The sequence below is a fragment of the Mycteria americana genome, chromosome 8 (genome assembly GCF_035582795.1).
Source record: "Mycteria americana isolate JAX WOST 10 ecotype Jacksonville Zoo and Gardens chromosome 8, USCA_MyAme_1.0, whole genome shotgun sequence".
NCBI classification, from domain to species: Eukaryota; Metazoa; Chordata; class Aves; order Ciconiiformes; family Ciconiidae; genus Mycteria; species Mycteria americana.
Window position 1 is genome coordinate 30388223 of NC_134372.1, and position 22212 is coordinate 30410434.

The 22212-nt window shown below is 38.9% G+C and overlaps 1 protein-coding gene across 2 annotated transcripts in view; it reads right to left on the reverse strand.

The window, feature by feature from the left end:
- MMP2 (matrix metallopeptidase 2) overlaps positions 1-14492 on the reverse strand; it is a 36809-nt gene extending 22317 nt beyond the window's left edge. Inside the window, exons 1-5 of one of the 2 annotated variants that reach the window (XM_075510592.1) lie at positions 14150-14492; positions 9565-9791; positions 7812-7960; positions 5536-5664; positions 3757-3930 (exon numbers count right to left, since the gene is read on the reverse strand). In XM_075510592.1, the coding sequence (XP_075366707.1) occupies positions 3757-3930; positions 5536-5664; positions 7812-7960; positions 9565-9791; positions 14150-14293 (823 nt within the window). In that variant the 5' untranslated portion in view covers positions 14294-14492. The remainder of the gene's footprint in view (positions 1-3756; positions 3931-5535; positions 5665-7811; positions 7961-9564; positions 9792-14149) is intronic. The other variant, XM_075510590.1, reaches the window with a different exon arrangement.
- Positions 14493-22212: the final 7720 nt, after the last annotated feature.

Sequence of the window (22212 nt, forward strand, 5' to 3'; positions counted from 1 at the left end):
GAAGTCTTTCTGAGTCACAGTCAAAATGCAGTTTTTCACTTTGCTTGAAGTAAGATCATGTGATGGTAACAACAGCGGTTTATTAAGTTTTCAAATCCCTCCCCCCCCCCCCCCCCCCCCGCCTTAACTAGAAAATTCTTTGCTTTAATGTAAACGAAAGTTAAAGACAGAGACTAGGTCATTTTCCAAAAACAAAACAAAACCTTTATTTACTTGTAAGGGGATCTTAAAGGGCCTGACTCTTGTTCTTCATCATGCTAAGCTCAGCAATTTAAACATCAGTGAAGATATGCCAATGTGAGATCAGGTTCAGACTGGACATTACTAATCTGTGAGCTGCACTGCACTGTTAGCTCTTCCCAGAAAAATCAGCCAGGTGTGATGTAAGGAAACCTCAGGCTGGAAGGCTGCTAAAAACCCTGTGGCACAGATCCAAGGTGGAGGTAGCTGCAGCTACATGAGGGTTCTGCCTGGGAGAGCAGTCGAGCAGCAGCCTACAAGAACTGTGTCTAGTGTGAGGGAGGTACAGGCAGAGTCCAGATATCAATAACGTTACATACCAGAGAACCAAAGGAGCCTAAACTTCTTGTAGTGTCAGTGGAGTTTGGTAGAGAGAGATTTAAGATCCCTTGATCCAATACAGCAAAGGAGAGGTTCAGCACATCTGTGTAAGATTTGTGTAGTAGGTAGATAACTTTCTGCTTTCCCTTCTTCTGCTTTGATAAATGATAGCTGAATCAGTCTACAAAATTAGCGTACAGATCTGGGATTAACTTTAGAAAAGCCAGGTGCAGTACCATAGCTTTAAAAATTTTTCCAAATATGCAGCATGGCTCTATAACAAGAAGAATTGAAACTAACTTCAGTGAATTAAATGGGGGAGAAACAAACACTGACAACTAGGAATGTCACCCCCAGCACAGACTCTATGATGTAAATCCTTCCCTCTCTGAATTTATTAGCTGGGTTTTAGCAAATGGTGTCTTGGAATAATGAGTGAACAATGCCGCTCTGAATTTAATAAGAAACATCTGTGCATAACTGTTCAAGGATCTTGCGAAACAATTACATCAGAAACAAAAGGCCGAAACCCTTCTGTTCTGTTTCAGAAACCTTGACACAAGCATTTCCAGGAACATCAACTTCCAGAACCAACTCTCCCTGAGAGTGCTTTGCTGCTTACATTTTCGGTCTTGTATGACTTTGGGTTTTTACAAAGGTGTCAGTCAGGGTATGTGGATCTCTGTTTGTCCAGCTACCTATAATCTGGGCTTTGTTCCAACTATATCTGAGCATTTGGGGTATTTTAAAGAAATAAGCTCAATTTTGCTCTTTTCCAGGTGGAAGGAGTAACCTGAGGGAGAGGAGATTTGGGGAAAAGTGGGGAATGAAGGAGATGGCAAAGTTTTAGGAAAAAATGATTGTGCGGGTATGTGTGTGTGCACACATATATGTGCAGTAGATATAATCTACTGAAGTAAATGTTAGGCTAAAGAAGCTAGTTCTGAAAGTCATGTAACTAATGATAACTTTTTTTTTTAATTAACTGAAGTCTGTTATAAGTTCACACTTCTGCTTGTTCATCCCCTATAATCGTATAAATAGCTGTCACCATGGTAGATCTCAGCTATAGGTGTGATCTATAATGGGCAGTTAGGGTTTTGGAAATTAAACAATATTTTTTTATCACATTAGGGCTACAAGACTGATATGTTCTACAACAGATGATCTTTGCAAACCACTGGCCTCTTGATGTAGAAAATTTGTAATCTTATATTGGAAACTATGGTCTTGCAAATGAACTTGAGAAATCCCCAAAATTTGTCAAGCAGGAATCCATTTATGGTTGGCTACAATAGGATACCAGAGAAGTTTTGAAGACAGGGTATATGAACTTCTTCTACATACACATATCTGTGGTCTTTCGAAAAATTATGTGTACTTAACTGACATGTACATATTAATGCACATACATGTATTTTTACAATACTCATTGAGGCTTGCCTGGGACATGTCAGGCTGTGCTTGTGCATTGTTGGTCTGGCAAAACCCTGAACATGTCTTGTTTTGTTAGCTTTGCATCACTAATTTTCTTTCAGCAGTCTGCATTCTCTTTCCTTGTACTGACTGCATGTAGCCTTAATATTATAAATAAGTTTATTACTATTGTTACAAGCAGGATTAGCATGTGTCCAACAAAAAGCTCCATTGTTTTGTGTTTCATTCTCTTTCATAACTCTCTTATTATTTGTTATGACACAGCAGTAGCAGGCAGGAGTTTTAGTGACCCTATGGGTCCATTGCTCAGGACATAAGATAACAAGAGTGATGAGACACTCCCTGCTGCCAAAAGCTTATAGCAATCAGTTATGTACAAAGGGAAAAAAGTAAATGTGGGAAACTGCAATACTGGGAATGTCCGTGCATATAGGTGCCAGCACTGGGGCTGGCAAACAGGAGATGGAACAAGCGGCTAAAAGCCCCTTACCTTCTCTATTCTTCTCACTGCTGATAAATTAGCACAGTAAGCTACAGCCAATTATACTTAATTGCTTCTCTAAAGGTTTCCTGCTGTGTGATATACAGGAGATCAAATTAACACTCATATAATAATAAATTGTCTGAAATCTTATATCCAGTAGACTCATCAAAATTTTCCAGCTTATAAATACATGTTCCCGATGTTTAACAGGAAACATATTGTCATAATTTCATTTGAAAGATAATAATCATATTGTGTATATTTTTAAAAAGCTATGGCTACATGAAAACATTATACACATTGTCTAATCTGTAAATGAGCATTTCCAAATATGAAATAACTTGCTTGTGAAACACGGAGGATTCTGTTCACATTACAAAAAGTTAGAAATTAAGTACGATCTTAGCTTTCCTAGACCCTCTAATAGTTTTGTACAGATACTGATACAGAGTTATGATTTCTGAAATGTAGTGTCATTCCTGTATCTAAAGTGAGCTGTTGGAACTGCTTCATGAGTAAGAGTCCTAAGATCTGCGTTAAAAATAAAAACCTAAATTCTAAACATGCGAGTGCTCTCCTGGCTAGCAATTTGCAATGTACCAACATATAAATGACTTTGTACCAGCATAGATACTCACTTGAAATCAATCATTTTTTATTTTGAAAAGCAGTATGAGGTCATTTAAAGGGTGATTTGTGATAATAATAGTGTCATGTTGCACTAAAAGGGCTCCCAGACTCAGAGGACCCGGGCCACCAGTTGGTAAAATTTGTATGCGAAGTTATGGAGGTTTGGCTTAATGGATTTCATCCTTAACTGCTGGGTTTTGTCAGTTACTGCTCTTGAAGGAGATGCAATTGCAATTGTTAGTGGAATGGTCTGCAATTTAGGGAGAGATTTCTGTCATTTAGTGTGCTCCATCTCCAAATTTGGCCCTATCCTTACTCTAAAAGATGGTTGTCTTTCCTGGATCACGAAAGTGAACCTGTAGTGTCCTTGATGTATATATGGGGCTGACATTACTTCAGACATATCTTCAATTTGTCCTTGTTTTTAGAGAAATGCCCTGTCCTGGGTCATCATCAGTTACAAACTCTCCTACACCAGGGAGCCTTTAGGGAATTTTCTCTGCTTAGATACTGAGGAGATATTAGAGCAGTAATTCTAAATCTGCCAGAAAGGAAGTGGAAAAAATACAAGGAGAAGTGGATGGGCAAAATAAGTAGGCAACAGTCTACCAGGAAAAAAGCAGTAGAAACAATGATCTACTTACACTCGTGGGGACAAAAGCCGTATTTGCCATCTGCATCAAAGTCTTTGGTTGTGGAACACCAGAGGAATCCATCGCTGCGTCCTGCGTCTGTGCAGCTGTTGTATTCCTTGCCATTGAACCAGAAGGGAAATTTGCAGTATTCACCATCTGCATTTCCATACTTCACTCTAACCACTATAAAGAGAACAAATGCAGTGGTGAAATTAGCCACCAACTGATGTAAAAAAATACAGTTTCTGGACATCTTTTCCTGGAGGACATTGGTATAGAAATGCAGTCTGAATTTCCACTTTGAAATTCAATATGCTGTTGGTCTCTCTATTGGCAAGATGATCATAGCTGAAATAATAACTGGTAATTTTGAAAGAATTACATGGATATTACTCATGGTGAAGTGTTAGAATGAACAGTCCTTAGAATCAGGCCAGAAAAATATGTATGTTGTTGTTACTATGGCAATGCAAACTTATAAACATGCTGTTAATACATTTAGTAATTTAGTTTCTTTGGTAATATGGTCTAAAATGTTCAGTATAGTTTGAAAGGTTCCAGGCAGCAGTTGAGCATGAGCTGAACATGCCTTGTGCCTCATAAACCACTTTGGTATTTCTAATTCAACTTGAATGAATCTGCTGCGGCACTGGGGGACCGGGTGGTAAGGCAGACACACCCAGATCCTGGGTTTTATTTCAGTTTGTCACATGTAGTCCTAAGACTACGGTAGTGCTGCCATAATATATGTTAATGTATAGATAATTCACTTATCCATAGCGTTTCTTTAATGGCAGTAACTAACTGGATGCTTGTGCAATATTTCCGCTAATATGGAAAACAGTTTCCTCCTTTTCATTGTTAGTCTGAGGCAGGGATCCAGTGCAGTTAGTACAGCTACCAGTCAATGCTTCTGCTAAGTTAAAAGGAAGCCAAACAGAAGGAATTTGACTATTTTGGTATTAAAGTTCAATTATTTTTTTCAATGGGAGGACAGCTGAGAATTTGAAATGAAAGGCAAACATGAGTTTGCATTCTTATTCTAAGTTTTCCAAATTATTTTACAGTAGAAGAATTATAATTAGTACTGTATGATTGTGGCAAAGTTCAAGCAGAAAAAAAAGAGGTTCCAAACTACTAATAGTTGATCTTGTTTGTGTAGTTCAGGTGATACTGTCTGGACTTCAGTTGTTTTCTTCTAAACGGTGTGGCAAACTGCCTGTTAAAGATTCTTGGACATGTTCTTAATCCACTGTTTGATGTTGATTTTGTTTCAGTCATCAGCATGAGGGATTTATATTCCATTTGCTTTGGACAGATACCATGAATATATAAATACTTATTCAGGTGGATGGTTCCATTTTTAACAACTGGAGCTACAGCTTAAGTCATCTTAAAAAGGGTATGTCAACCAAAAAGCACTGACCAGTCTGCCTCTTAAATGAACTTAAAGATGTTGTAGTTTGAGTCCCTGAGAACTGAAGCATTCAGGATCATAGTCGTGGCTTTGTACTTTTTCCCACAATTCATGAAGGCTGTGCAGCATCAGGCCCATTATTAATTCAGTTTTTGAAGGGGCAATAGTAGAGGAACAGAAAGGGAAATTCTAGGTAACATTTATTTAGGAATTACGTAAACATTTTGTAGAGAACAATTCAAATGTATAAGCTAATTTTCATCTCCTAACATTTATTGACATGTCAATGAAAACATTTAGTGCAGTGCCTGAAACATTAAAACATAGCAGCCAGCAGGCCATATGTGCTGAAACATTAAAAAGTCTGGTACCTTGCCCCTCTCCAAGAGTCCACAGTTCATCATCATCAAAATGGGAGTCTCCTCCAATTCCTGGCCCCGGTGCAAAGGCATGAGCCAGGAGACCGTCTTTGCCATCAAATGGATAGCCATCACCGTGTTCTGCAGGAGGAAGCAGGCAAGAAAGAGCAGTTTCTAATGACCTCAACTCTGTCAGAGTCTATGCATGAATAATGATTATCATGTGTACTTTCCCATCCAAGACAGCAGCAGAATAGTGAGTGAGTTTTCTGGTATGGGTTGTGCTGGCAAGACTGAACCAGAAGAGAAGAAGCCAGTTCTTACAAAGAACATTAAGTGTCAGTACTGCAGTTGTCACAACATGTTATTTTATATCTCATAAGTATTGTGGAAAGGAATCAAAGATAGTGAAGAACAGTGAAATATTGTACATTAGATGTATGACTGCATATACACTGTTATTTCTCAATGGAGACTGGTAGGAGCTGTAAAATAAACATTGTAGATGAGAGGTATTTTCAGATAATTCGTATCAGTCTCCAACACAGAGATTGGAAAGTAAAGGCAGATTTCTTTTTGCAGGCTACTCTCTTCCGCTGCACCTCAGACTGCTGTGCTCTTTTCTTTGTGCAGGATACTAACTACTTTAAGCAGGAAAGCAAATCAGCTGAGTGTCTCAGTAGTGAGCCCCTGGAAAGCTAGCTCTTATTCACTGCTCTGAGTTCTGTGAAAGAGCCTATTCCTCCTCCACATCAACCACTCCAAGACTCAGGCAGCTCACAGGGCAACAGCAGGTTAAGTAGCTCTCCTGTTATTACACTGTAGGCTTTTCTTGGAAGTACACCACATGTGGGTAAGGCAGGCTGGCAAGGGCATAACCCTGGTATTCATAGCTTTCCCACCACGCTGACCTGTGCATCAAAGCTGGCTGCCAGCATCTCCAGTTGCATCATTTCAGGCCTTTTGGTCTGATGTCTTGCCATTTAACAGAAGCCCTAAATACACAGGCCCGATTCTCTACTCTGTTACACTGATTTCATGCTGGTGTCACTCTCCTAATACTAGTTCAGTTCATTCATTTCAGTAGACTAGTGTGTCAGTTGTCAAAGAGAAGATTTTGACATATATTAGATGCTTTACTCCCATTTATTTCAAAGTAGATCCTTTGCTTAAAAGAAAGCTTAAAAATGAAAAGCCTTGTGGATGTCCCAGCTCCTGTGAATCTGACATGCACTAAAGGGATAAGAATAAATGAATGTGGAAGAAGTTCTTCTCCCACTGTTTTTGAGCTGACTATAACCAGCAAGTACTAAAACTAGCAGAAACACTTCTGCTTTTGTAAGACTCCTGTTTTGCGAGCCAAGCCAGCCTGGATGAGGATCTGAAATTTTGAGTTCTGTAGAATCTCTGAAGCTTTTGAGGTCAGCTCATCAGTAGCAAAAGCAAAGAAAACCAGCTTGAAATGGAGGCTTTTACAAAGAGCTCAGTTATTCTTTGAACTGTTCACTTCACTTCCAAAGTCTACCTCCCAAGTGATTGGCTGTGCAAGTATCTTCATTAGTATTAACAATTCTGTGACTGTCTGTAAGAAGTTAAAATGCCCCAGGTTTACACTGAAAAGCTATAAACATTCTTCCAGGAGAAACCAAAATTAATTGAGAAGGCATGTACAACAAAAAGGAATCAAGTCCCCTATCATCAGCTGGACTCAAACTATAATTCAGCTTACGATCCATATTTTTAAATTCCTCAAAACCAAAGAATGCATTGAAAGCCTGCATTCTGCTATGCTAAAGAACAGAGACTAGCTATGGAGTCAAAATTGAAAGTCACAAATCCATTTTTAAGCTCCAGTATGTTAGGACCTCCACCACTATCACTGGAAAACTGAGTATGGAGCTATAAATAAACAGTACAATGGCATTCCATTCTATTCTGTAGCGGGAAGCCAGCTTACATCATCTGAAGATCTGTACCAATATTTCCCAGTTGTATTTCTGATTTGTAAATTTAAAAATAAAATGTTGCCCCTAGTGATTCTCTTGTGGCAAGATAAATATAATATAAGGATGTTGCATAAATACTTCTCTCTCTCTCATGTAGAAGAAAGAAAAAAAAAATCTTGGTGAAATTAGATCTTAGCCTGTATAAGCCAAGTGCAAACTAGGACAAGCTTTGCCAGAAAGGCTCACGGGTACTACTTATTGAGGGTACTACTTATTATTCCAATACTAAGGATTGATGAAAGGAACAAAACCAAAAACATATGTAAAAATAGAAAAATATACCCCATCGGCCAAAATTAATCATAATGTCTGCTTCTCCATCGTTTATTCGGTTAAATCTCAGCGGTGTGACATCACTCCAGACTTGAAAGGCTCGAGCAAAGGCATCATCTACTGTCTCAGGATCCAAATCTGGGGTATAGCCTATAATCCTTAGAGGTAAGAGGAAGAGTTAAATAAAACATAAACCCTCTCCCAGTATTTGTTGTTTACAGATCAAAATGCTGAGTAGACTCAGTAGTGAAACTGGTTAAGAGGTAACACTGCTCCACGTGAGATCTAGACACTTTGAGATTGAGATACGTGTTTAGATGTGGTACTTACTATTTATTTTCCTTTGGAATTGATGCAGCAGCGTGAAGAAAACTATATAGCCAGAGACTGTAAGGCCTGCACGGCAGTGGGCCTTGCACAAAATATTCAGGATTTTGCGTCAGCACTGAGGTGCTGGCAAGACATCACCTTATGTTCTTTTGCTCCATTAGATTTGAGATTTACATTTTTGTAGACTACTTAGCTTGCAAGTCATGCTGTCACTTTAGACATGAACATACAAGCACATCTTGATATATAAGATTTATTTGCCAGAAAAAGAGCTCAATAACATTCTGAAAGTTTCAAGTGTGAATTGTTTTGCTCTTTAATAATAACAGAAAAACAGCCCTTCTCCCTCACCTTTGTAGTTAGTTGTATATCGTTTTATCCCGGTTGGATGCTAATCCTTTAGCAGTGTGTCAGTTACATTGGCAATAGGATACATGGGGAAATAGGAGGTAAAAGCATGTAAGATAGAGCCATAGGCCTGACATGAGAAAGGGAGAAACTCTTAAGTGCATTGCTTTCTTATATTTTCATTGGACTTCTTAGTGCCTTATATTATATCCAACTAACCTCCATGTAAAGACAAGTTTCCAATTCTTTGCTGCTGGGGCTGTGCATAGTGAGGAAAACTACTTTGTGCCTAAGGAGAATGAGGAAGAATCAGAGGAAGCACATCAGCAAGAGGGGACTGCGAGAGCTGCCACGGATGTTTTTCAGTGTTTATTAGGCTAGTCACAGAATGAGGGATGCTTTGAGTCATAACTTGTGAGGAAGCAGCAGACCAAGTCAAGCAGCTAAGACAAATCTGCTGTTTGCTCTCATTGGTGCTAAAAGTTTGTTTCTGGACCACCTAAGGTAATGAGATTTTTTTTTTTTATTGCTGACTTCAATGAGAGCTATATTGGTCCCTAACTCTTCAGAGTGAGAGTAAGAAATTAAAACATGCCAAACCTATGGCAGTAGGTTTGCTTTAAATCATGTCTGTATATATCTGAAATACAGTTGTTTTCTTTTAAAATCTATTTGATGACCTCCATTTTTATGACTGCTAAGTGCAGAGGAGTCTGTCCTCCTACATGGCCTCTGCAGTCAATAAGTACTGTGGTCCCTGCTAAGCAGATGGACAGGTGAGATACTCCTGCTGCAGTTCCCCTAGGATGCTTGCAGCAGAGCAAAGAATACAACCAAAATCTCTTTGGTCTCAACCAGAACCATAAAGTTGATCTTTAGATGATTATTCCTGAAATTTTACAATTTGAAATTTCAGAGGTGTTTACTAAAACACCTGGTAGTTATCCTAACACAAATAGATTCTAATTCAAGAAATCCTGTCTAGCCCACTAAGCAGCTACTCCACTTCTAAGTGTCTTGTTTCATTGGTTCTTAAAAGCACTATGGCTATGTATGAGCAAAACCCAATGTCACCAGTCAGTACCTGTATGTTATATGATTCTTTTCCCATTTTGGCTTTCTTGGAAAGAAGTTGTAATTGGCTACATCTGGGTTACCACAGCGGGGTTTCTTCATTGTCTCAATAGTATTTTGATCCAAATCTCCTGTTTCAGGCAGCCCAAAAAATTTCTGCATTTTCTTCAAAGTATCTTTCAGGACGAATAAATTGCAATTGTCTTTTGGGCACCCATAGTATTTATTCAGGTATTGCTTGAAAAAAAAGCACAGAACAAAGACTTTAAAATTCATAAAAGAAATAGCTAACCATTACCAATAAATACTGTAATTCCATGTTAGCTTTCCATCTGCAATTTGCAAGTTTTCTTTTCAAAATTACTATTACTAGTAACTCAGAGACCAGCAGAATCTCCTTAATTGACACAAACCATCCTTGATCACACAACGTTGCTAATTAAGCAATAATTTCCACTATTAGCTATCACCTTTACTTAATGAATTGCTTTATTAGTAAGTAGAGCATAGAGCTTTAATGTAGAACTACAAAGTAAAAATCAGTTTATCTTTTTTGGTTTCTTTATGATGTAAAATCCTGCTTACAGTTTTAGATTTTGTGTATTTTTTTTTTCTTGGAAGACTGTGGATTATTGAGAAACTTGTCAAGGTATCAAAGCAACCACACAAATGAGACCACATTAATTGAAAAGAAAAAAACCCCATTGTTTATTCAAACTGCATAGAGCTATTGGAATGTTTTCTGTGTTTGCTTTTGAGTCAAACATTGCAAAGACCTGAGGAAAAAGGTCTTTGGTAACATCTCAGTTGCCTGGACACTGCAGCCAATCAATATCTGCATACTTAAAACTCCATCGAACACTCCAGCAGATTATGGCCAGACTGATCTTTCTGATACAACCATGGTGGCAGATCACAAAATTATCTCTCCTTAGAAAACAGTGGTCATAAAGGATCAAAAAGGCAGCACAAATCCCATTGTTTTCATCTCTTATCTAAAATAATACCCACCCAAGTCTCTTCCACTTTCCGTTTTGATCAGTATGACCTAATTAGCAGGTGTAGTATGGTTAAAAAAAATTAAAAAAAAAAAAAAAAATTCTGTCGTTTGCTGCTGCCTCTAATCCCAGAGGAGCAATGGGTTAGTCTGTTCCCTGGCCATTGTTCCAGTTAAGCAGCCATGTCTTTCAGATGTGTGTTGATAAGTTGTGTATTTATGTTAAACTAAACTGTGAACAGCTGTGGTCCTGAAAATCCATACATGGTCCCCACCTTCTGTGTAATACACAAGTGAGCTCGCACAAACAATTTAGTATTTAGTATTTTTTCCCTTAAGTTCAGTGTTGACTGGCAGAATAACTGAGCTTCTTGGGGTAGGGACCAAGCCTGAGAGAATGCCTGGCAGTCTAACACGTGGTGAAACCTGCCATAAAAACATAGCCATTCAAATGAAAAAGAATGACAAGAAGGAAACGAGAAAACTTCCAGTTGTATCTTCAGCAACTGTATAAAATCCTTTATCAACTCTGTTCCTAACTGGAGACTAACAAACATGGCCATGCAACAAACTTCTGGCTAGCTAGAGGTTTTGGATTCAGTGTTTGGATCCTGACTGAATTTGAGAAAACCTGTAGCTCAAGCTGTTGCCTTAGCTTGGACTGTTGCACAGACAGGCTCAGTCATACTATTTAGATTATGTACAGCTTTAGACTGTTGAGTTTATATCCTCCATTGAGGAGTAGGTAAGTGCATTATGATGAAGATGTTAGTTTGGGTACTTCTATAACGATAATAACCTATCATTATCTAATTATTTTCATTCACAAGCTCTAAACTATCTGGAGTTGTAGGCTTTATCCAGTAAAGTGAATCTTACAGTTCTCTTGCACAGAGATTTCAGGAACTCCACACTCAAGTCTGGGTTTGCAGTCTTTTATGTCTAGCACTAAAAGAAAAGCTACAGCCATGTCAAATGGCAGATGTTCCCAAACTGATGTGTTGGCCACCCAAACTGGTGCTTAGCATGGCACAGAGCTGAGAGATGCCCTTGCCAATGATGCTGTTAGACAGGAAGGTTGCAAGTCACTGATCTTTCCAGTAAAACAGTCTGTGGCAGAGGAAGAAGCATCCTTCAGGTATTGTATCCAAAATATTAACTACAAATCCAAGGTAGGAAAACACGCTAAATAAGGTAAAGGTATATTTGCCAAAAATGTATCAGAAATATCAAAGATAATTATTTCTAACTGAGGATTACAAGAAGCCTTACAAAATGACTGCACATTTAAGTTCTTGTGCCGGGAAGTATTCCTGAGGGAAACCTTACTTTATGTATCTAATTAATTGACTGAAGTTCACCCAGGAGACTTGGGGATAAGACCACTACATCAGTAAAATATAGCAAAGGATATTTGATGACTGCAGTTGGTCAAGCCTGGATTTCACTACCACCTCGTTAAGTTCAGGCGTACCTCATCTACCCTGCATAGGAAATGGTTCAGAGCTTACTCAGAAAAAGGATTTAATCAAGATGTTACACTATTTCCTTCAGAAGGTCCTGCATCCACCTACTGACTAAGCACAGACTATGCCTAGTTTTTGTGATTTTTGTAACTTCTGATGTGGTATTTCTCCAGTGGAGACTGTGGCACTGGCAAATAATGGACACAGAATGGTTTCACCTTTGCTACCACTAAGCTTCAGTGTACTCATAATTAATGGGGCCTGGTGGAAATGCTATGAAATGCATTAAGAACATAAGCAAACAGGCCAGTTCGGAGTATCTGTTCTTATCCCAATTTTCATTTTAATGTAGTTTGATAGATTTTCTTATGCTTCTGTTTGCATCTCCCAATGAGATACCACGATATAATAGACTATACATCAGAACTGAAGGTTATTGGAGAAGCAGGATGCTGCTCTTGCCATTTTAGGTTTGGGAGTAAGATATACAACCAAAAATATAAAATGAGGCATGGTAAAGAATTTTACTTGCTAGGATTCTAAATAAAAAGCTAACCCCTCTCAGTTTTTCCTAAAATGGAGATTTTACTTGAAGATGAGAAATGAACATAACCAGCTGTTCTATGAGAAGAGAATCTTGAAGAAAATGTAGTGTCTGTGTAAACCACATCTTGGCCTAGGCTGCGAAATTCAGTTTCCCCAGAGTCAGCAGGGAGCTGTGGTGATCTGGAATTTTGATCCAGCCCATTAATGAAACAGGGTCCAGCTGCAACATAGCAATTTGTGTTCTGATGCTGAGTGTTGGGGCTGTTCTGATGGAGGGTGTGAGAGAAAGGCAGCCAGTTAGCATTACCCAAGAATACTACAAGAAGGACAAAGAAGAACTGCAGTATTACACCAGCTTGTAATTTTCCTCTGAGTACACATAATAAATAGGTTGTCTGAAAGAAACAGAGATGAGGGGAGATGTGAAATGCTGTTATTGAATAAAAGCCTGACTGTGTCTAAGAAAAAAGATCATTTAAGATTAGTTAAATTACTGTTAGACATGTGGGACCCCACTCTCCTCTCCCACATGCACTGCCCCCCCCCCCCCCCCCCCCCCCCCCCCCGCTGCTAAGGCAAAACCTTGGGTGAATGTGTTTTGTTAAAGGCTGAGGAGTGCCCTTTTTGGGTCAGTTTGTCTGTTTTTCCTAAACTTCCCACCACAGCTACCATCTGGAAATTCGCTCTCTACCCTCCCCCAGACCTTCTTTAACCTGGCAAGCTTTCCCAAGATGCACACCAACTCCTAAAGAAAAGTGACCAACTTTCAAACCTCTATGTCCTAAAATAAAAATAAGTTATCTCCATCTTCCTTAAAATGGACTTACTGCTGAAGAAGAAAAATGTCTATAATTTATATGCTAAAATAAGGATAATCCATCTCAATCTCCCCTTAAATGGACTTCCCCATAATGTCATTTTTATGAAGGTCCACAGGGATAAAATAAGTTTAGAATAAAATGCTGTAGAGTTATACCTATAATTTGCTAATGTCACAGAAATCCAAACTCCTTTTTTTGTTCCATATTGAATTTGGAAAAAAATATTTCTTTAAACCTCTGATGTGATTTTTTTTCAACGTCAAAACTAGTCACAATGGCTTCTGAAACTCAAGCCAGCTTTTGATTGTAATTGTCCCTTAAAGCTGTGTTTATGCAATGTACGGTAAACAATCTGGAAAAACTTCTGAAAGACGTGATACATGCATTAAGTGAGTCTCAACAGCCCTCACTTCTACTTGATTTAAGTAAAAAAATTAGATGTCTTTTATTTGCCTTTCCCCCCTCTTACCATTGCAATCTTTTGATTATAGTCGCCATGATTTAATGAAATTATTTTGTATGTTCAGACCTAACGGGAAAAAAAAAGACTTTCTTTGCTGGGTTTAAAAATTTTAAGAGAGGAAACATTACTTGGCTCTAGTTTTAACTTTTGAAAGCTGATACCTTTGCTAGCTAGCTAGCGCTTCCAGAGACTCTAGGGAGAGAATGCTACAGTCATTCCTTAGCCTCAGCTGAAACAAGAAAGAAACATCTGCTTATGAAACAACAATATAAATCTGAAGCAAAGATGAAACCAACACTTACCACTGCTAGTTCTTTGTCTGTTTTGGGAGTGCTGTCTCCAGGAAACTTAATGATTGGTGACGGTGCAGCTAAAGTTTTGTTAAAAAGATATACGTGGATTAATAGTACTTTAAAAACGAAGCCACAGACAATGTGAGTCTTCATTCTGCCTAAACTCGTGCTCTCCTCTTTGGAAAAAGATTTTCCCCGACTGCCTGTCCGTTACTTTAGCTGCACAGTGCACTAGTTGCTTATCTGCCCATCTTAACTCTCTGCACCGGTTTTTCTCTTTTGCTTGCTCTAGCAATTCCTTTGTATGTTTAAAACATCCAGATGCGCAGTCTCAAGCTACCACAAGAGGAAGTCTGAAAACTAGTGGAAACATGAGAAAAGGGCAGTTACCAGATGTGATTGCTGTGATTTTAAGGTAGCAACAGGCAGATACTTATTACTGCTGAAAGAGGCCACATTTTCTCCTCATTTGCATATATGAAAGCATTTAGTTATGCCAGAGCACAGCAAAAAGCAAAATCTGACTTAATCTTGAAGATGAAGTGTCCCACATATATTTTAAATAAATAAAAAAAAATCCTAAACATTATTTTCCTGCCTAAGTATTTTTATTATTTTTTAGCCTATTTTCTTGCTACAGATATAATAATCTGCTTTAGTCAATATGTGGTTACGCTCCTACATGGTGCCTTACAGTAAATGTTTTGATCATGGATTTTGAGGCAGACCCTGCATGGGCCAGTGCAGCCAAGTGAGGCTTCTTATCCCTCTCCTGCTTAGGCTACACAAATAGTAGGTCTGTGTACACAGGGCTCACCCGCACTTGGCGTGAGCATCACTCCCTCCCTGGTCTGTGCAGAACGTGCATGCAGAGCTCTCTGAATAGGATGCTTGTGGCTTGTTTGGTTTTAAAACCAGCTTGAGACTTTGCTACCAACAGGCACTGTGTATCACCTTAATCTACAGGGTAAGAGATTATCAGGCAGACTCAGCAATAGAAATTATCCTCAATAACTGATGTCAGGGTAATTGTACAAAATTCAGTGTTTGCTTATGCTGGGGGTTTGGTCTGCTGGTGCAGCTGCCTTAGTCTGAAATTCTGGTGTAAATACGGCCATTCTTATGGACAGTCTTTTTATTGTTTCATTCATAATATTGCCAGCTTTGAGATGTTATTACAAGCAGAATATTTTTTTAGCTGAATATCCCTATCTAGAGGCTTGGCTCATGACTTCTTAAGATGGGAGGCTGGCAATTCTGCATGAATGCAAACTGTGTTCTGGCCAGCCAAGTGTCACGGAACAGTTTCTATTAAACATGAGTCCAGCCATCACAGTTTCTCTGAGCTGTATGTCGGCATAAAAGTTGTCACGGCTTTCCACTGAATGTTAAATGAAAGTTCTCCAGATATGACTCTTGTTACCAAATAGGGCTGTTAATGAAAAGGAAATACTTTGCTGGTGTTTGGTACTTATTCATAATATTTTGATATTTCATTGTAAACAGTTAATATTGACAGTTCTTTGCTTTATGTTAATATCGAGCTATTTTACTAACTGCACCCCATCATCCATGAAGTGAATAGTCTTATATAAAGGCAAGGATTTCAAAGGGTGGGCTGAGGGGTTCAGAGAGAAAGCATTAGCAGGAGCTTTTGCTGCCCATACAGTTCCATTGACAACCTAACACTGCAGCTGTATGCATGGCTGCTGGGTGAATCAGCCAAGGGAAGCAGCACTTAACACTCAGGAGAGAAAGAGGAGTTACAGGAACTTCGTACGTGAATGGAACTTTCGTTGTAAGCAAGTAGCTTTGTATTTATGCCCCCTCATCCTTTCATGTATGATTGTAACGGCACTTGAGTTACAGTGAACAACTTTCCCCTAATGGTTCGGCTTTGAAATTACATCTTCTTTTTTAGCTTTTCCCCATCAGCAAAAAACCACAGTCATTTCTAGGAGTTGCCTTAATAAACGGCAGTTCTGAAAATATGATCCAGTTTTTCCACAGCCCTGCACTTGGTTGTGGGGAATGCTCTCCTGCTTTGTTTGTGATGACAGCTCATATTTTGTGTCCGGCCACGTGAAACTGTAAGAGAACAAAGGCTAAGAAAGCCTTCTCTAGATGTGCCAAGTTACTCTTAACTTATCCTTAATTAAGCAAGTAAAAATATTATGTATTGTGTTGCAAGATTCTGCAGTTATCGCTGTGCTCTGCAGTAGGTCAAGGGCTGCTGTAAATCTTAAAGCATAAGAATCACATCATTTTCATAAGAATTTTAATGTAATTTATGATGGCTTAGTAGCTTTCATTTAGAAGGGTACTGCAGTGAAGCCATTTAAAGCAAAAAGTGTCCTGGCACATTCCTGTGGTACTCATAAGCCTCATTGAAATCTAATGAATGCTCAATTCTCAGTGTGTCCTAATGAATGTCGAATCAGAAATGGATGAGGAAAATTTTGAATGGGCTGTGAGGTCCCTGCAGTTTGAAAATCTCACTGTATTTTGTTTCTTATCTTTGCTGGCAGTGAGAGTAGGTGGAGGTCACCTTCTAAATACATTTCCTCAAAAAATCACCGAAGTAACAGAAACCATACAAACCTGCAGTGAAGCATTGTTTCTCACCTTTGATTGTAGTTTTGCTGGTAAACTGCTTTGCCAGTACTACTTCAGCTAGTGAGCAGTTTCCCTGAAAGTAGGGAAATTCTGCTGCTGGCAGGCCTCTGCTTTGAGCCAGAGGTTGGGCTAGATGACTTCCTGAGGTCTGTTACAGCCCAAATTACTCCACGATTGACTCCACTATTGCTGAATTTGAAAAGGCGTGTTATGATGTGTTTTCTGTTTTCAGGCTACATACACTTAAAATCAGGGAGACAGACACTGAAACATTTGAACTGATGTATTTTGACATTGACAGATTGATGGTTTAACTGCTATTAATATTTAGTGCATAAACAGTCCTTGACACTCCATAGTGTGAAGAGATTACCTCTAATTAGTGACTTCTGAATAGATTCCTAGAAGTTAAAAATTAAGGAAAGAAGCAAGACAAAACAGAGAGAGGAAAAAGCCCCCTTGAGAAGGGAACATAAGGGCATCTACCAACTTTATGGAAGAGTTGAAAAAGTAACCTTTCTCTTAATACTCACTCTATGAGATATTTTGTCTATGTACATAGATGCTACCTCTGGATTAGCTACAGAAAATTAATACAGTTATAACTACAACTACAGCCTTTATGTAGTTGTGGAAAAAAATCATTTCAGTGTTGCATATAACTTCCATATTAGGTAAGATATTTATTTGATACATACATTAATTTATTTCTCCCGAGTCATAAAAAGCTCCTCTCTAGTTACCGTGTTTGTTTCAGGTTATAACCACTCCGTATAGAAAATTTTAAACCACCTACTTGATGAGTAAGATGCCAGATTTGATTTTTTAAATGCCTACGTTCATGCATTAACAGGAACTGTGTGGCAGAAGCCACACAGTCCGAGATGGCAAATGCCTCTTTTGAGGACATACTTCAGTAATAACAGTAAAAAGGGAATCATGATGTCTTGTGAGCTGTAAGCTACATATCTCAGTAGATCTGACTATGATGAGAGACACATGAGCGTGTATTAACATGCTGTTTTTATCAAAGGATTTTTCTGTTTTCAGAAAACTGTTTCTGAAATGATTCAGGAGCACTCAGCAGTTTCAGGATTAGACTTCAGATGGTGTCCTGGGTAATTTGCTGACAGAGTAGTCATCCCTCCAGAAATGCACTGTAGTGATTCCTACTGTCACTAATTCCAAAATTTTATCATAAGCTGATGATTTCCTGGTGGTTCCAGAGGAATACTTTAGGCAGAGTGTCAGTGAACACAATCGTCCGTGGGAGAATGATGGATTTATGCTTAGTGGGTTTTCATGTTTTAAATTGAAACCTGTTGCTAGGCTGAAGAAATAAATAATCATCAGGACAATTAAGATCTCAAGAAAGCAGCTGATCATCTGATTACAGAGTCAGCTGGCTGTAATAGGGTGCAGTGGTATGTGTGGCTCCAAGTAAACTATTGCGGTACATGTATATAATGTCTTGTATTTGTTACTTCTTCCAGGTTCTGCACTGTCAGTCTATACCTTCAATTTGAGGAAGCAAAACAACAATTTGATTAATGTAGATAGACTTGCATTGATTTTAGCAGGGTTCTTCAAAAAGAGGTAACAGATTAAAATTGTCAGAAAGAGCCAGTGTAGTGTTCTCAGAGTGTTTCATTCAGAACTTCTAAGCGACTGGAAAACCTAAAGCTCAGGTGATGGAGAGGTTTGCCTGGGCTTCAGGAAACGTGCCCACGGGACTATCCCAGGTCCAGTTTATCCAGGCCTTTGGCTCCTTCTCAGTTTGCCAGGGTTGCCTTGTGACTCATTCTCCTTTGCACTGTTCTGTAATTTCTCCTGGATCATCATTCTCGTGCCTCTTTCTTCCTGTCTGAGGAAGAGGTGTTTATAAGGACCAGGAAGCCAAAGAGCTTATGGAGGAAAGCATGGGACTGGACTAAGCTGAAGGAGGGATTTTGGTGCATTTTGCCACATGTCTGACTTGTAGGGCACTGCAGTAGAAAGTAGCAAGGCTACCAGCGTGGTGCCAGACTGAAGCCCCACTGAACCTGAGGTGCATATATATCATTTATTTTCTCACTGCCCTTCCTTAGTGGTACCTCTGCTGAAGATGGACTGTCTATGCAAGTAATAGTATTAATATACTAAGGGACTACCTGGTGTTTGGCACTGGCAAGACACTAAGCTCCAAGTACCTGCTATTTGGTGCCTATAATAGAAATAGTGGGTGTCTGCTGCAGCTGACTGATGGAGACATGTGCCCCTGTAGGAACAGAGAAAGGCATAATATTAGCAGTTTATCTGTTTTAGTAAAGTTGTCTCCAGGAAGCAATGATTAGTCACAGCAGTCCCCATTAGAGTTTAAAAGGATTAATAAATTCAGCAAGAACTCATTTATATTGCAGGCAAGTGAGCTCATCTAAGACATGTATGTTGAAGGGTTGATCCTAACAGAACATAAGCCTTAAACATCCACATCATTTATTATCTGGATATGCTCTCTGCCTGCTCAGCGGCTGGCTCAGACTCCAGTGATCTAATTCACCATATCTGACCACCGCATGAGGGAGTCTTTAAACTGTTGGAAATCAGTGTGTGTGTGTGTGTGCGTGTATGGAGGGGTGAGAGCGGGACAATGTACAAAGGGTCAACAGTTGGTACCAGATGTGAATTTCAGCATTTAAGGTAGCAATTATATTTTTGCTTTTGTTTCTCTCATCCCTTCTGTTTTGGGAAGTTAGGTCCTAAGGATGTGAAGTTCCGTTGACACATGGATTTCATTTGTTAGCTTGTTACTAAATTAGAAATAAATTATAAGTAAATCTGTTACTCTCGACAAAGCATTTTCCATTGTATTTGTTCATTATGCGTCTGCCTGAACCAGAAATTCCCGCTTGTGTCCTCAGCTGGTGTTAATTGGCATTGCAAAGCTTCTGTTGGGTGAATTAGTTCAGCAGAAATACGCTGAACTACTTTGGGCAAAACCCGAGGCCAAGTTTACATGTCTCACCAGGACAAACTTCTTTGTGCCTTCTTAACACTGCCAGGTAGTCTAGAGAAGGTTTAAAATGCAGACTCGTTTGATAAATTTATCTCTTGTCCCTACACATTTTCCCAATGTAATTCTTACCTGTTTTAACTATTTTGATTTCAAGTATCTGGTAGGGTGAAGTGACACCTGGTGAGTTGTTGTAACTTGAATTTGGGGCATTCTGATTACTCATTGCTGTTGAGCATTCTGCTAACTAGTTAGTTCAGAAATCATAAAGCCTTTGTGAATTTGGTTAGAAACTAATTTCAAACACTTCTGTTTGAAGTTGGTCATTGCCTGCTTGTCACTCCTGAATTTCAGACAGAGAATAGATATAATAAAAAAAAAGTATTTTAGGTATGTCCATTTAGAGACTGATTATAGTAAGTAGCATATGCCTGACCTATTAACTGTTAAGGTCACTAATTGAGACGTGTCTTCAGTGAAAATTATGACAATAAAATGGAAAGTATAGTGCTTTCACAAAAAATGATGTAGTTTAATAACGTGGGGGATGCGAATGGGGAAATATTCGTAAATTGCCATAAATGGAGCACAATATAAGGCAATTCCTTGTTGTGAAACTGTGAAAATACTCAGAGAAGTAGTTTCTATACAAGAACAATTAATTAATAATAGATATAATAAATTGGACAACTAGTGTGGAATATTGTGAAAGTGTGTATTGATAATGTTTTTCAGAATGAGTCTGAAGAACTCCCTTCTAGCTTATAGGGCTGTTGAATTAAAGGAAATCAGGTTGGTCTATTGGTCAAGATAAGCTGCTCAAGGAAAGAAAAGCTTGAGTGAGGAGATGGCTCTGGCTTCCTCAAGGGCCTTGCTTGTTAGTTCCACCAGGGCTGGCTGCCCATACCACCTGTGATTTGTAGAGAGAAAACAAAGTTCAAACTGCTCCTCAGCAGTGAGGTGAGAAAAAGGTTTTAGTATCAAGCTTTCAACTTCAGAGGAGTAAGAGGAAACCTTTATTTTGGAAAATGAGTCAAGCTGATTATGAGTAAGGATCTTTTAGTTTTGAGTTATCAGTATTCTCTGAGGACAGTGCATCTGTAAAGGGCACAGAAAACCTGGGTTGTTTCTGATGTAAATCCAAGCACCCTGCTTGAAACATAAAGAAGTGCATCAGTTTGTATTATTTCAAAGAAAAACATCATGACTGTTACTACCTTCTTTTATACTTCTCCTTTTTCTCCCTTTTCACATATTGACTCTTCCCCTTATTTTCAAGCATCCAGTTGCACAGTGATTTAGAAATGAGGTTATCACTTACCATTAGAGTTTGCCCAGTTGGTTGCAATCTATGAAAAACACCTGGCTGTTTTGTGTTCATTCGCATTTCACTTTGTGAAGTGTCATCTGGCCAATGGCTTCTGTATTTGAAAAGGAACTGGATCTTGTGGATAAAATGTGGAGAACTAATTCGCCTTTAAAGGAAACTCCAGATCACTGGTGGCTCAGCAGAAGAATGAAGTCTTGATGCTTCTGTATTTGCTTAAGCTTCGTAAACTCAGCATGATCATAATGAGCACTGGGGACAGATCCTGCCATCCATATTGACATTGGTTTGCGTTGTATTTTGTCAGTGAGCCTGTTGATCTTAATGAGGCACCTTGCAGTGAAAGATGTGAGTAAGCATGATGGGATCTAGCCCTTAGCTAGTAAGGTAGCCACTACTACGCACATCGTAAGAGCAAGAGCTAAGTTGACATGATTGTGTGATCAGCTCCTAAGCCCCATATTACAGAGCTATGGAATTTCTGCTTTTCAAATTTCAGAGACAGACCCTAAGGAGTACCTCACTGAGTGACCCATTTCTCAAATTCTGGGAAGAGGCACATGACTTACAAACAGTGCCACGCCAGAGTTTGACTATTCCCCACTGCTGTTCTGTTTGTATTCATGGGAGATCTCTTTGCTGTAACAATCGGCAAGTGCAATCCTGAACATGTCAGAATAATAGTTCTGCTTGCTTTGCTGCTGCTGCTGTGCAGCTGCTTGTTGATAGGCACTGTACATCTCACTTGTCATTATAATGTTAGTATTCAGACACTGAGGGGCTTTAATTAATGACTTTGAAGATCTGGTCTTTTATAATTCATGACAGAACTTTAATTAAAATCAAATATATAGCAGTTGAACTAGCAAAGGATTTAAAGTGCACAATCTTTGATGGAGACAGTGATTCCCTTTGACCAATAGTGCTGTATGCTGAATGCAAATTCTATTTCATTACAGCAGATTCAGAGAACAGAATGGGCTTTTTTTGAAACAGAGAGGTCCCTGTTGTTATAGACTGGAAAAATGGTAGGGCCAAGGGGCCTGAAGTAATTTGATGCCCCCTCCTACCACCTTTTCTCCTTCTAAAATCTTCATATATTTAAAATGTCTGTATTGGTAGGGAAAAAAAAGGGAC